This window comes from Echeneis naucrates, chromosome 6 (genome assembly GCF_900963305.1).
Source record: "Echeneis naucrates chromosome 6, fEcheNa1.1, whole genome shotgun sequence".
NCBI lineage: Eukaryota > Metazoa > Chordata > Actinopteri > Carangiformes > Echeneidae > Echeneis > Echeneis naucrates.
The window spans coordinates 2,740,389-2,756,942 of NC_042516.1; the positions used below are offsets into that span (position 1 = coordinate 2,740,389).

Below are 16,554 nucleotides of genomic sequence, written 5' to 3' on the forward strand. Positions count from 1 at the left end.
TGTGATCAGGCCTGTGACAAGCTATCCATTCGTTTCTGAGCTGCAATTTTCAACCTTTCAGAATTCTATCCTGATTGTCAGGAATGTCACTATGGTGGTACCATCTGTCAATGACATGGCAGCCACACCTAAAGCAAACTTCTATCCATACATTTGTTGGTCTTCTATATTTCCAGCAAGAAATTAACTAAGAAGCTACAGCTGATTAGGATGAATGAACACTAGGTTTGTTTGTTTTCATCCCCAGGGTACATTGCTCCATGGAGTGGGCGCTTTTACTCCCTATGGGATACTGGGTATGTCATCATAATGTGCTTGTTTTACTTTTGTATTACATTTTAAGTCCATAGTGATGATAAATATCTGGTTATAGTCTATGTACAAATGGGGCACATATGTCTGTTCTACTGAATGAAATGGACAAGGCTTTGTGGTAGTTTCATATGAGATTTAGTCAAGCTTGTCAGTTTCTTTATTTTTAACTTGCTGAGATACAGTCTATCTGCAGACTGGAAATTTACTTTGTTGTGAATATTGGTTTTACTTTATTTTACAGTTTTTAAACAAAAACAATACTGTACTGGCCTACATTATTACCAAATCTGTCAAAATGTTTCTACTCACAGTCCCATCACAGCTCCTTAACAAATGTTCCTCCATTTACTACACTCAGTTGGAAATACAGAAAGCTGCCTGAGCAGCATCAACTGTAAGCTTTAACACAGTGTATGGTATGTGCGCATGCACATGTTTTGTTTTGGGTTTTGTGGCAGTGATGTAAAAGAATTATGCTTGATTCACTTACCCAACAGTATTTATAGAGGTTAGCTTTATTTTTGTAAACAGTGGAAAAACAGTGATTAGTAAGTGGAATAATGTGTGGAAAATAACATGATGGACAAAGTGAACTATTATCTTGAATACACTGACTGACACTAATGGTCGTTATTGTCAGTTCCATTGGCTAACCATCTCTGCCCTCCATGCTATCCACAGCTATGCTAAGATCCACATTCCCATTATAGCATCAGTATCTGAACACCAGCCCACCACCTGGGTATCCTTTTTCTTTGACCTTCACATCCTGGTCTGCACTTTTCCAGCAGGCGTCTGGTTCTGTGTTAAGAACATCAATGATGAGCGTGTCTTTGGTAAGGGTTCTGTGATTGAATAACAATGCTTAAGTTATCCATCCATCCATCTTCCACTGCTTTTCTGTTTCTGGGTTGCTGTGCTTTAGTTGTATTGCAACTAAATTAAATATCATGTGAGGGCATACCTGAGCGAGGAGTCCTCTTTCTTGTTAACCTAATTTCACATCTTAACATGCCTCTCACCTATGGCATATTGTCTCATCTTTCTCCAGTGTTGGGGAACCCATGCATTGGGGACAGTTGGTGCGACATTTATTTAAACTTTTGTTAAGTGTAAATGATTAACATGAGTTCTATATAGCAGACCACTCGCTAGGGGAATCTTGTGTAGCGGCTGTCTTAAGTTCTCAGAGTCCTCCTCCAAATTGTGGTTCCCTTTTATAAGAATGAAAACGTTTGACTGCATATTGAAGGCCTGTCTGGACCTGTGCCATAGACACTAACCCCAAATTCCACTGGATGCGGAATGGCTGCGGCTCCATCGCCATGCTCTGCTCGAGCATGGCGATGGAGCCGATACGTTTCAATTCTAGTCAATGTGTGTGTGTGCCGCAACACCTACTCAAGAGTTCTAATTTTGTTCTAATTTGACAAGAAGACAAAAAAACTACAACATAACGTGATTCCTTCGACATGACACAGACCACATTAACTTTACTTTCAAAAGCCACTTCCTTCAGCTTCACATCCCCTTCCTTTATATCCTCTGCCCTCACTGCTCAGTGACAAGAATGCTCACTTCCCTCTGAAGAAATAGCGAACAAAGTAGGATTACTGCTCTGCTTCCAGGATCATCTGCCTCCCTCTTACCAATCCTGATACCTCTGGATCAACTCTTCACATAAAGTTCATGAATGCAAGACTGCAAGACTTCAAAAGAGATAAGAGAGTAGGGTCTCAAATAAAACTGCATTGTTGATTTTGCTATCTTTTTTCGTCCCTTAAAATCAATGCAATTGACAGTATAAACTTCAGAAATGTAAAATAGGTTGTAGTTATTTAGCTGCACCTAATACAATGGTCAATGAGTGTACACGTGCAATAAATCTATAGTCAGCTTAGTTTGGACAAAAAAAATTAGACTCAATCAGCCTTTCTTTGGCTGGTTGGGTCTTTTTTGTATGCCCTCACTGTTATGCCCTTCTTTTCAATTTGGCTTCTCCACTTTCTTCATATACCCTGTGAAACATGTACCACACATCTCCTGAACTGTCCTTACACATGCTCTCTTTGTCTGTCTCTGCTTTCTTAACCAGTGGCTCTGTACGCTATCAGTGCAGTGTATTTTGCTGGTGTGATGGTGCGCTTGATGCTGACTCTGACACCAGTGGTGTGCATGCTGTCAGCTGTGGCATTCTCCAGTGTCTTTGAACACTACCTGGGTGATGACATGAAGAGGCAGAGCCCTCCAGCAGAGGACAGCAGCGACGAGGATGACAGGAAAAATGCTGGCAATCTATATGACAAGGTCATCAAAATGAGCCCGCAGTGATGTTCGACCAGATTTGATACTGTGCATAATTCATGTCTAATGTTAATGTTAGAGATTATACGGACATAATTCATTGGAAACCCACGGCACCCACACAAGTCAGCTCCTGGCATCTGCTCAAGCTGAAGGCCCCAATCATTTGAAAGAATAGCAAAACTCCATAAATAAAGGCCAAAAACAAAAAATCTCTGCTAAATTTTAACAAAGAATTCATTGGGTGCGAAGACAAATAACAGCAAAAAATTATAGTAATAAATGCTACTTTAAATAAAACAACCTTTGTGCCATCACGTTATGATGACATCATACCATGTAATGCACCTGAGTTTTAGATTATAAGTACTGAGTTCTTGTTTCTAGATAAACATGAGTGCTGTCACATCATGCCTTAATTTGAATATTATCTATATACCTGTTGAGTTTTAGGACTGAGTGAATTTCATGCAAGCTCTCCAACTGCTGACAGCTGGTAATTATTTTTGGACATCAGTTTTGTGCTAAATATTTAGCTTTTGACATTGGGAAACAAATCTTAAATCTTTCCTCTGACGTAGTCACCAAAACCTTCAAACGTCTTTGTTTGGCAGGAAAAAAAGCTATTCTTCGTGTACAACGTAAAACACATTTCTAATCTCAATGAAACTTGAGAAAAAAAAACAAAACAACTTTTGTAGAGCTTGTAAAAACATTCAATCCTTTTACTACTGCTTTTCCTCCAAATTAAAACACAGAATAAAAAATTCCAATTACTGTAATGTCAAAGTTGAACATTAATTCTCGATGTGCTGCCTGCTGCAGGCTGGTAAAGTGCGTAAACATCTATCAGAACCAGAGAAGGCAGAGGAAGGCTTGGGCCCCAACGTCAAGTCTATTGTCACCATGCTGATGTTGATGCTGCTCATGATGTTTGCCGTCCACTGCACTTGGGTCACCAGCAACGCCTACTCTAGCCCCAGTGTAGTGCTGGCATCATACAACCATGATGGGTAAGGCTAGCACACCATGTGACATTATTTGGACTTTTACCAGCACGTTTGGTTACAGTTTCAGTGGTAAGCGTTGCATCACACCATACCTAAGACTTAAGCCTGCTTTTTTCAAAAGTATGAATGGTAATTTTAACGTTTGCTTATTTTTTATGTGCACTATAGCGCTGCATCATGGGAAATTATATAGTAAAAAGAAAGTAATAGTCACTATTACCAGGCCGGGATTAAAACATCTACTTTCATCTATAAGACTTTCTAACAGGAAACAATTTTGACTTTAATAAGAAGTTCCATCTCAGAGCCTAAAGGCCCTTAATCTAAATTATATAATAGTGGAGGCAAAATTCAGAAATGGAGATGATGAGACCTTGGTATGCTATAAACAGAGATGGGGAGAGATCATTGAATGTATGTGTGTACAATTAATTTGTAGTTTGAGTGAATTGGTGTCATGCACAGTGATGCACTGCAGAGGAAAGTAAACTCAAGCCTATTATGAAATAAAATCAGTCATCTCCTGCACTGTGTCATCACCATATCCTTCTATCTTCTGGCAGCTCCCGTAACATCCTGGACGACTTCCGGGAGGCTTACTATTGGCTGAGGCAGAACACAGACGAGCATGCCCGAGTGATGTCCTGGTGGGACTATGGCTACCAGATAGCAGGCATGGCTAACAGAACCACACTAGTGGACAACAACACATGGAACAACAGTCACATTGCACTGGTGAGAGCTTCTTTATCTGATATCTCTACTTAAAATTTGATCAAATTTGATTTTGGTATTACTACGCAGTTTTAACAACTTGTCGCATTGTTGACAGTGGCGTTGTGTAAACTGATGTGTCCCTGCTATTCTCACAGCATTGTTTTCGTCTTTTTTTTTGGTTTTCATAAAATTACACTGGAACCTCAGTGAAGCAATAGCTCCTGCCTTGCTCTATTGCACCAGTGGACATGTGTTGTATAACTAAGTCATCATGTCATCCTTCATTTAATCACTGAAAACCAATGTGCTTTCCTCAGAAAAGGTGATCTGTACACTGAAGTTAAGTGGGATGAAGCTATGATCACAGTGAGATTTGAAGATAACATCATTTTACAAAATGGGCATCCTCTGTTTTAGTCCCAGGTTAGAGTCTGGAGCAGCACACATCGCAAAAGTGTTATCCTGACTCCAGGTGCATCATGAAGAAATTAGCTAAAATCTCTTGCTTTATTGTAATGTTTCTCAAACTCTGTGACCAGAGAGTCACTGAAAAGTGACTGTGGATTATTATTAAATCAATAGCCTGTTCACATAGCTTCACTCAAGCATCAAAAATGATCAGATATCAAAATCACTGAACCTTGTGGTGTATTCAGTGACAACTTGAGTGTTCAGAAATTAGAAAATTAGAAAGCATACAAAGACCACTGATTCATTGGAAGGAGTAAGTATATTGCACAATATAGGAGACAACTTTACACACAGGAAGGCACAAGCAGTGTCTCAAAAGTTCTGCACTACAGTTATATTGGGCTTTTGAACGCATTCCTGCTCCAGATAATTTTAACTACATCCTAATATGGGGGTTCAGGAGGCCCATCTCCATGTTCATGTAAAGGTCTTGTCGATTAGCTGAAATCTACATCTACATATAGGTACAGAAGTTTCAGATTAGTGACAGTTACAAGAGTTACAGTTGTTTTTCACAGTAGAAGTTGTTGTTTTGAATGGTGTATCTCCCTCCTGCTTTTCTTAAATCTTAAATCTTAAATCTTGATAGCACAACCTGTACAAGGCAGGTATGCTGTCTTTATTCTGCTTCACAGACTGTGACGCGTCAGCTTGGCAGGACAAATGCTGATGGTTCAGTCATTCCAGAAGATCAACATGTTATCAAAAGTCTTCAGCATTCTCCAACTCCAACATTCTTATCATGTACACAGGTGGGGAAGGCCATGTCATCGAATGAGACTGCAGCCTATGAGATCATGAGGTCATTGGATGTTGACTATGTTCTGATCATCTTTGGTGGAGTAATTGGCTATTCAGGTGATGATATTAACAAATTTCTGTGGATGGTACGCATTGCAGAGGGAGAGCACCCCAGGGACATCAGGGTGAGTGAAATGACAAACAACACACAGAGTATCTCAGTATTTTTTTGTCTAAGGCCTTCAACAAGAAAAAATAAAGGAGGACAGCAGTTCAATTACAGCAGATTTCAAACTTAATGGTTTAGTTTTTATGTCCTCTGATGTCCAAAGATGAAATCATAGAAATTATTGTGAGATGTTGCCTGCAAAGTCTTTTACATTTCTTTTCTGTCTCCTTCCCTTTCCTACCAGGAAAGTGACTATTTTACCCCACAGGGGGAGTTCAGAGTGGACAAAGCCGGCTCCCCCACCCTACTCAACTCCCTTATGTACAAAATGTCATATTACCGCTTTGGAGAGATGCAGGTCTGTCATTAATAATCCTTCTGCAATATTTAGCATATTAGCCTTTAAAGAACATTGTACACACTGTAACACATTCAGCTTATTCAGACACTGCCAGACAAGAATAATGAGTTCTCTTCCTTCTGTAAAGTTGGACTTCAGGACGCCACCAGGATTTGACCGCACACGCAATGCGGAGATTGGCAACAAAGACATAAAGCTGAAACACCTGGAGGAAGCCTTTACGTCAGAGCACTGGTTGGTTAGAATTTATAAGGTTAAAAAGCTGGAAAACAGAGACCACGTGGAGCACAAGCTGCGGAGCACTGACTCTGTTAAGCAGAAGTACACTTCCAAAAAGGTAAGTTGGTAATCTTCAGCCTCTGAACTCTTGAATATTAAAAAAAAAAAAAAACACTCTAAAGCCAATTCTGTGACTGTAACCAGATTAAACTGTCACAAGATGCCTGTACAGAGTCTGGGTGGACCCCTGTAGACTTCTGCAGATGACCAAATTTATTTGGTCAGTAAGGAAAGTCAGTCCATGCTACACACCAATTGCACATGTTAAAGTTTACTTCTCATCTTCTTGAACATGAGAAGGTTAGTGTGAATGATACAACCCATTCACACTAGCAGCACAACAAATATAACAGATATTTGCTTTTATAAGATTTAGTATCATAGAGGCAAAGCTTAAGTCCTTCCCTTAGAGCTGTCTTCAGCTTGAAATGTCACACAGCATAGAGGGAATAATGTCCATGACAAATGGGTTTAATGTCAAACCTTCGGTCAATTGTCCCATTCTAAGACCTGCTGCCACACTGTAATTGGAATGCTGTATTGCTTTTTGCTGCTCCTCATGAGCACCACTGATTGCTTCCATGTGTGCACTGCCCGCTGTTGGGCAGTGCTGAAAATATACTACTCCTTTATGCTTATTATGTTGTGGAAACTCAAAAATGACTCAATTAAAAATGCTGAACATTTTACTTTTAACATTAACTGTTGCCAAACCAGAGAGGTAAGTGTTCTACTTCATTTCATTTTCCTGCTTATCTTTTTTCACATTTTTAAGACATTGAGACTAAAAAATCTTTATTAAAATGATCCAGTGAGGTTCAATTAGACCTCCACAGTACATATAAAAGCTACTGTCACAAGCCAAACAGAACAGGCAGACACAAATGCACGGGCAGACGTAGTGGCAATACTCAGGGTCCTTATTACAGTCCAAGTCGGTACACGGGAATATCAAAACTCTCAAGGCGAAGGTACAGGCAGACACTCAGGCAATAATCGTAGAACCGGGAATACAGAAACTAATCAAAAACCTTCTGGGACTAGACACGAGGAACTAATGCTGGGACACTGTATATAAACCTCATGTTCTTCCCCCTTGTTGCCAGTTTGTCTTGTCCTGCACAGACAGGGTAATAACAAGACACAGGTGAAACACATTGGGGTAATCAGTGAAGGGAAGTAAATTGGAACGACATTGGGGAAGACAAGACCCCAAAATAAAACACAGAAAACAGAAAACACAAAGGACTGGTCCTGACAGCTCCAGCTCTGAATGTATGGCTCAGTTCTGTTGACTTGTACTTTTTTGAATGGTTAAAATGGTTTTACCATTTATGACTCTTGTTTTACTTTTGCATGTAGGATTCAAATATGAATAATTTGACAACAGGATATACATGGTTTCAATATTTAATATGTTTAATTTCTTGGTGGCTAAACTCACAGCTAAGGGAGTGGAAATGGCAGCGCAAGTAACCACAGACAATTTATTTATGTTAAAAATTTTATATATGGGTCAGCCTACATTTGAGTACAAATGTATATATTTGTGGCACAATAAACATAGAAATAGATCTGAGGTAACACTGTAAGTGAATGAATTCAAAATGTTTGACCGAGTTGTATAGAACAGTTGGTAGCTTCTCCTATCTTTTATTATCACTGTGTTTCTGTTTATTTCTGTGCAGACAGCAAAAAGGAAGCGGGGATATGTCAAGAACAAGCTGCTCCTCAGGAAGGGCAAGAAACTGACCACAAGGTCTTTATAGCAACCCAATTAACAGAGGCACATTGTGGATGGGAGGGAGAAAATATATAAAACGCAGAATTCAACAAAACAAGCAGCAACAGTAAAATCCATCTAAAATGGAGTGTTCAACAAAACAAGCAACAACAGTGACCTCCATCTGTCAAAATCCATCAGGAACTAATCAGGTGCCCCGACATCTGCCATCCCAAGCATTCTTACACAGAAGTTGGAGATGTTACATTATGTAGGAGAAGGCCATCAACTCCAGCTAATCTTTGACCTGATCAGCAGGTTGAAGCAAGCAATTTCATCCAGCCTACTGTAAGATCCTCCCCATACTGGTTTTACCCTGAGGAATTATCACTTTTTGATTTGCTTTTCTTTACGTACTTGAAGTTGCTGTGGGAGACAGGAAACAGATTACAAGCCAAGGGTTTAGTTTGTTGTGGCTCTGTGCATCATTCAGACAGATACACGGCCTAACACTTTTTTTTACCATGTTACAAGACCACAACTGTGCTGAGCTGCCCACACTGAAAAAGGCTGGCTTTTGGATGAAATGGAAGTTTCCTCTTTTTGGAAAATCATCAGACTTGATGGGTTTGTTTGGTAGAAATGGTTAATTGGAACAAACTTGCCCACCATACTGCTCCTTAATTAATTTTAACAGCTGGAATGTCAGATCACATCAAGCATTCAGCTGTAATTTTTCAGTGTGTTTGATTTCTCTTGTCGATCATGAACAGCAGAAAGAAGCGCGTTCAACATGTACTGCTCCTCTGGCATCTGACAGATTCTTTTGAACCTTAGTATAAAAAATGATTCCCCTTCATTAACATATATTGTTTTCATTGTTTGTATGTGTCTCTTTGGTTGAAACCTGAGAACAAGGTCATAAAGATGTCTACAGGCAGGAACCATCAGCAGCTCAAGAGACAGGGCACATTACTTACAAGCAAAGGTGAACTCTTACTTCACAGCTCAAACATTCCAGTTTATAGAACCACACAGAGCTCTCCTCCAGCATTTCCGTAAAATGTATGAATTTCCATTTACAAACAAATAGTCAAAATGTGTCAGAGGCTGATATATCAAAACTTGTATTTTGAAGTGCGAGCAGCTCTCCTTATGGTAGAGTAAATAAGTGGTGTCCCAGTAGTTATTTATTTCAGTAATCTGGTCTCTGATCCTGTTACAACGTTTTGCCCATTACTGTTAACAAAATCAAAAGACAGAATTATCTTAAGCTGTGTAACTGATTCTTAACTGTAACCTTCGTACATCATTGAGGCACACTGGATTCCAACAGCACAGAACTTTGATAAACTGTTTGGTGGCAGCTCAATGACTAGAACATGACTGTTTCTTTGTGACTGAAGCTTCATGAAAGACCCAGAACAAGTGTCGATGTTTTCTCACTTACAGGTCATTAATGATTTGATATGCTGCCAATCTTTTCAAATCTGAGCGATCCAAACACTGTCAGTTTCCACACAGAAGAAACTTTCAGAGGCTTTAGAAAATTGGAGAACAGCACATTGCATTTTTAATTTGTCTGTGATTCACGGTCAATCAGAAATTCCTTCTGTAACCTGAAAAAACCTTATCCTGTTTTGTGAAGATACTGTAATAAACATATCCATCCTGCATGAGCTCTATTCGATTCTGTTGTGAGCTTTAGTAAAAAAAAAAAAAAAAAAAAAAAAAACCACAATCTGAGTGATGAGGACATGTTGGCCTAAAAGTAAAATTTACTTACTTTTATTTCACAGAAATTTTAGTTAGCGACTTGTGTCCTATCAAAGTGCAAGGGGTCAACTTTGTTTTATGATATATATTTTTTTTTCATCAGTTTAAATGATCATGATGCAGCTATGAAAATGACAAATTCATTTTTGAATAAAGTTGTTGAAGTAAGTGTGTTTTGATTTATTTCAGTTCAGTCACATGGACATATCATTGACATTGAATTTAAATACCAATAAAAACAGATTATACAGGACTCCACATAGCAACAAGGCAAGAGCTAACTAGACACTTTAATGTTTGCAGAGTAAAGATAAAGCTGCAATCAATTAACATACTTTGGAGCAACATTGGAAACTAGTTATTACAATGACTCTGTCCTCAGGTAACAATCTGGCCCCCAACTTCTCCACAGCTCAGTCAGGCTTTTACTCAGCAGAGGAAGACGAAATTAGGGGATTACACAAAGCAACAAAGGGTTAGTGTAAATTGAGATCCAATTAGAAAGAAAATAGATCACCATTAGACTAATAATTTCATTACCAATAATCCATCAAACAGCTTTTCTCCCTGGTGGTGCATGATTCATTTTCTTCTAATTTATGCTCAAGCAGAGACAATCACATTTCAGGAGCAACTTCAGCTTGCTTCTGTTTTAGCTCAGATTCATGTTTTATACAAGCTATAAGTTCATTTCATTTTATTTCATTTATTCATTCCAATCCAATGATTGGAAAGGAACAGGATGAGGAAAACTACTAACTGTTTACATCAGATGAGTTGCTATCAAAAAAGAAGAAAAACAAATCTAAAATCCATAAATACAGTTATTTCATCATGATTTTATATAACTTTCCAATTCTCTTATACATGTTTTCAAACTGAAAAATATTTGTACAGCTCTTCCATTGTTAAAGAATTCCATGTTATAACACCAACAAGAGAAATACACATTTGTTTCAAAGTACTCCCTGTGATTTGGTGTTTCAAATAAAATTTCCTCCTATGATTGCCATCCAGTGATACGAGGACAAATTACCTCTGCAAATTTGTAAGTAACAATCAATTTTTTGCTCTAAACATAACTAACAATTTCAACAGTCCTGATTTTATAAACAACTCATTTGTATGGTGCCTGAAATCAGCATTGTACATTATCCTTATTACTCTTTTCTGTAATAAAACCAATAGCTTTATATTACTCATATAGGTATTGTCCCATACTGTAATGCAATAACTTAAATATGGCATAATAAGTTAACAATATAAAATCCTCAGTGCTTTGTAATCTAACACATATTTTGCTTTACTTAAAACAGATATTTTAGATATTTTCAATCGGTCGAGGCAGATGGCCGCCCTCCCTGAGCCTGGTTCTCCTCGAGGTTTCTCAAAGTCTTTAAGACTTCTTAAAGGAAGTTTTTCCTTGCCACTGTGCTTGCTCATCGGGGGATCTGTTGGGTCTCTTTAAATAAATCTGATTTGATTTGATTTGATTTGATTGGACATTTTATTTTGTATGTAAGCCATGTTAGTTTAGGCTTTTGTTTTGGCTTTTGTTGAACAAATTATTCTTTTCAATAAAAGAATCAAATTTTTGTACAAATATTTTTTTCAACACAATTCAAAAATTGTGACAGCAAAGATACAGGTCTATGATGATGAAATGACCTTTGCCATCTTCATTCTATCTGGAAAAACCCCTTTCCTAAAAGATTACAAATATAACTTTGGCTTTGTTATATAATCAAGTCTTTTTCACTATGATCATATCAATTCCATCACTGTCAGTACACATCTTATTTTTACATTTTGTGACCACAGATCTAATATCTACTTTGCTCACCTCATTAATAAACATGGGTTGTGACACTTTGTTTTCACCATTCCAACCAGTTTCCAAAAGAGTTAAAGTCATCTGCTACTTTATTCATATTCTCTATAACATCCTTACCAGTAGTGAATTGCTTCTGCAGACTTGTAGATGCAAGAATATGTCGTATTACTTTATTTAAGATTTTCCACATAACCTTTATATTGGTTTTATTATCCTCTAGCATTTTACTATAATAGTCTTTTTTTGCTTGTCTCAATATGTTTATCAATTTATTGTTATATACCTGATATTTCTTTTCTGCTGTCTGTGTTCTGAATTTCGTGAAATCTCTATAAATAATTTTTCATTTTACATGCCTTTTGCAAGCTCTTTGTTATCCATGTTTTTTTCTCACATTTATTTTTTCACTGATATTGTATTTTTGGGCAATTCTTTTTGATTGCTCCCAATCCAGAGCCGATATTCCTTTGTGTCACTGCTGACATGAATGCTTCCTTCACAAGTTCTGGAATCTCGTATATTGTCACATTTTTTACCAAGATGTCTACGCATCCAGCCATCCATGGTTCTGTTGTAGAAGGTCTTTCAGACTGTTTTGTCCAAGTTTTGTAAGCAGTGAGAGGTGGCAGGGTGAGCACGACAACACCATTTTCCTTTGCAGTTATCACAGCCTTCAGGCAGATGTGAGATTCATGGTTGTCAAGAATCAGCCGAATTGGGTGATCAATATAGCAGTTGGTGTGACGTATGAAATGCTCTAGGAACATGACAAAAGCTTCTTCCATCCATCCATCCAGATTTTGTTGAATGACCCATGGATCCTGCTGGTGCACTGGTCCACTGACACAACTTAACCCAGGCCTTATGGCACAAATCACCCCATCCCCACCTTTTAACAACCTTGTATCACCCAGAGTTTTATAGCAAACATCACGCTAACAGTATGGCCTCATATTGCAGCTTACCAAAGCACTTACACGTGTGAAATGTTTTCAAGCTTGTCTAGAATTATTCAGAAATAACAATCATAATCATAAAATTTCAGTTTGAAAGACAAAAAAACAGTTTTTTGAACTTTAAATGTGCTTACCGCGTGTTCCACGTGCCTCCCCTCTTCACAGGGTGAGTAAAATGGATGCCTCTTTAAAATGGGGTGGTCACATGACCAATTTCTTCTACGGTTTTCTAGAAAACGGGTGGCACAACTCACCCCGCTCTTCCCTATAATGTATATTTAAAAAAAATCAAATGCTGCATTATGTGTGGATACTTTTAACAGATTTATATTGTGGTCTCCAGAAAGAATATAGGTTTTGTTTTCATTTCATTTATTCAGCATTTCAAGCACTTGTCCTTGAATATGTCAATATCTGACCCTGGCGACCTGTATATGCATGAAACAACATTTTTGCATCCTCTTAATTTCAAATTCCACAGTTATACATTCCATTAAGTCGATTACAGTAGTCATATTTCCAACTGACCTACATTTCTTATTACTGTCGCAAAATAGGGCTACTCCGCCTCCCCTCTTATTGGTTCGGTTGACATAATACAAAGCATGACCATTCAAATAAAAATCTGTAACTTTCTCTTGTTTCAACCATGTTTCCGAAAGGGCTATCACTTTATCTTACTTTTAACTGTATGTAAAAATTCATCAATCTGATTGAAATTTGTATTCTGCAGTTGAAATGTATTAGCGAAAATGTGTTGTCCAAATCAACACTGTTATTGAAATCATCATCAGTATAGTATTCACATGCATCCCATATGGAATCAAATACATGGTGGTCTGGATCTACAGTTTATAGTTTATAATCAGTGTAGTCAAACCTCAGAAAAGTTTGACGTGATGATGAAGTCTTACAGTCTTCATACTTCAACTTTTTTCACCTTCTCCCTCTCCTCTTCCTCCTTCTCCTCTTTGTCTCCCTCTTCATGCTTTTTAATTACACTCAATAATGTCTTAACTCCAGACATAATCTCCTTTGCCGGGTTTGCGCCCCTCTTGCGCACTATCTCCCACCCGGCAGCCTTCAGCATAGACTCCAAGTCGGGCTCTCTGGGCGTCATTTCCATGGTAACTCCATAGTCACGCAGCCGCTCCGCTGCATGTCCGGGATCACGAAACACCCTCACCTTTCCTCTTGCCTCTATTATCTGCAAACTTGCAGGAAAAAGCACACGCGCTTTTATCTCTCTTTCCTTCAGTTGCTTTCTGGCATTCCTGTATTTTGCCCTCTCCTGGAACAATTTTGTGATGAAATCTTCATCAAAATAAATCTGGGTGTTATTTTCCAACCGAATCTGCTTCTTTGCCCAGACGGCACTGAGCACCATATGTGTCACGTTGTAACTTTGGAAGCGTGCTAGAATGGATCTGGGTTTGTTGCTGTTGCGCTGGGTCAGCTGTCCAGAACGGTGCGCTCTGTCATTCGGAATGCCCCCTCCATTTTCAGTGTTTCCTGAAACACCTTACCCTGGGAAAAGAAATTTTGAAAAGAGAGCTCAAAAATGTTTCATTTATTTCTCCTAGAAAACTATGAGATCTGTTTGACAGACGAAGACGAAGGTTTATTGCTCCTGTGTCTCGTCTTTTTCTCCTGAGCAATAAGATGCACTAAATCTCTATTTAGGTTCCTTGTAAGTTTTTAGAGGAGTTCTCAATAAGCTCTAATATACTTCTCAGAGTTTCTCAACTAGTGTGTCTGTTTGTGATCTCAGGCAAAGAAATCAGAGAGCTCTCTTCATGAACTCATTCTGTTCTTATCCCAGCTTCAGTTCATGTATCTCATACTAACCTCAAACAGAGCAAATGAAGAGCTCTCCACAAGAACTTCTCAGACTGACTTTATTGCAATCCACATATTTTTTAATTATGTCGAATGACTTGCTTGAAAGTGTATAATGGAAAGGAATTTTAAGTATTCCATTGCACGTAATTCAGTTTTAATAATGAACCATATAAAACTGTAAAATTAATAAAAAAATGTATTAGTAATTTAAAAGCATGGAAGTCACTATTACAGACTAAATCATAATCATAATGAAAGTAATCACGGTTGTAACATTAATAAGCTGGTAAATTTAGGTACACTAATTAATTTCACATTTTTAAAATGCACAAAGGAAAACTACTGGCATATATTAGATAGATAGATAGATACTTTATTTATCCCAGACTGGGAAATTGCAATGTAACAGCAGCATTACATATAGGGAATAAAATATATAAAAATATATGCAATAGGAATAAAATATATATATATATATATATATACAGTAGAGTAAAGTGCACATTGACTGTAAGTAATGACCAGGGTTATTTAGCTGTTATTGTATAGTGTGATGGCATGTGGCAGGAAAGATTTCTTGTATCTGTTTCTTCGACAACGGAGCTGTAGTAGCCTGTGGGAGAAGTTGCTCCGCTGTCGGTCCACTGTGTAATGGAGAGGGTGCTGCTCATTGTCCATAATGGATAACAGTTTGTTCAGTATCCTCCTCTCCACTACAGTCTCAAAGGAGTCCAGTCTCAGACCAAGTACAGAGCCAGCCTTCTTGACGATCTTGTCAAGTCTGTTGGTGTCGCTGGCTCTGAATCTGCTGCCCCAACATGCAACAGCAAAGAAGATGGTGCTGGCAACAACAGATCTCCAACAAGATCTCCAACATCTTGCTGCACACGTTGAAGGATCTCAGCTTCCTCAGGAAGTAGAGTCTGCTCATCCCCTTCTTGCACACAGACTCGGTGTTGGATTTCCAGTCCAGTCTGTTCCGTAGCGGCTGTGAAAGTGTCTTCTTCCTCCTGAAGTCGATCACCATCTCTCTGGTCTTGTTGATGTTCAGCTTCAAGTGATTCAGTTCAGACCACTCGACAAAGTTGTCTATCAGTGTCCTGTACTCCCCCTCCTCTCCCTCTCTTATACACCCGATAGCAGCTGAGTCATCAGAGAACTTCTGCAGGTGACATGACTCAGAGTTGTACTTAAAGTCGGTAGTGTATAAAGTGAAGAGGAAGGGAGAGAGCACAGTCCCCTGGGAGCTCCAGTATCACTGACATCAGACAGCACACTGCCCAGATGGACAAACTGTGGCCGGCCTGTCAAGTAGTCAGTAATCCAGGAGATCACTTTGTCATCAACACCCATCACCCGCAGCTTCTCACTCAGTAGCAGAGGCTGAATGGTGTTGAAAGCACTGGAGAAATCAAAGAATGTGATCCTCACAGTGCCTCCCCCACCATCCAGATGCAAATGGGCTCGTTGCAGCAGGTAAATGACAGCGTCGTCGACTCCTAAATGGGGCTGATAGGCAAGCTGCAAGGGGTCCAGAAACGTCCTCACCAGTGGCTTCAGCTGGGCTAGGACCAGTCTCTCCAGAACCTTCATCACATGGGATGTGAGGGCGATTGGTCTGAAGTCAGCAGGGACGGATGATCTTGGCTACTATAGGACTGGAACCAAGCAGGATGTCTTCCACAGCATCTGGACTTTCTTCTGACTCAGGCTCAGGTTGAATAGATGTCTCAGTACAGGAGACAGCTGGCAGGCACAGGCCTTAAGAATCCTGGGTGTGATGCCATCAGGGCCTGCTGCCTTTCGCTGGTTCAGTCTCTCCAGCTGCCTCTTAACCATTTACCATTACCATACCAACCATTAACCATCACTACTAATGTATATTCAAACCATTTTATTACTGGGATATTATAAACTGGATTAGAGAGTAACAATTTACTTGTGATGTGAAATGTGAAAATTTTAACAGTTGATAAACATTGATTCAAAAGTCAAATCAAATCAAATCAAATCAAATCAGATTTATTTGTATAGCGCCAAATCATAACAAAGTTAC

The 16,554-nt window shown here is 38.8% G+C and overlaps 1 protein-coding gene across 1 annotated transcript in view; it reads left to right on the forward strand.

The window, feature by feature from the left end:
• The window catches only part of LOC115044457 (dolichyl-diphosphooligosaccharide--protein glycosyltransferase subunit STT3B-like), a 32,595-nt gene extending 22,770 nt beyond the window's left edge, over window positions 1–9,825 (forward strand). Inside the window, exons 8-16 of the mRNA XM_029503465.1 lie at window positions 248–296; window positions 997–1,151; window positions 2,411–2,622; window positions 3,445–3,632; window positions 4,193–4,364; window positions 5,570–5,743; window positions 5,972–6,085; window positions 6,216–6,425; window positions 8,056–9,825. Of these exons, the coding sequence (XP_029359325.1) occupies window positions 248–296; window positions 997–1,151; window positions 2,411–2,622; window positions 3,445–3,632; window positions 4,193–4,364; window positions 5,570–5,743; window positions 5,972–6,085; window positions 6,216–6,425; window positions 8,056–8,136 (1,355 nt within the window). The 3' untranslated portion in view covers window positions 8,137–9,825. The remainder of the gene's footprint in view (window positions 1–247; window positions 297–996; window positions 1,152–2,410; window positions 2,623–3,444; window positions 3,633–4,192; window positions 4,365–5,569; window positions 5,744–5,971; window positions 6,086–6,215; window positions 6,426–8,055) is intronic.
• The last annotated feature ends 6,729 nt before the right edge of the window (window positions 9,826–16,554 follow it).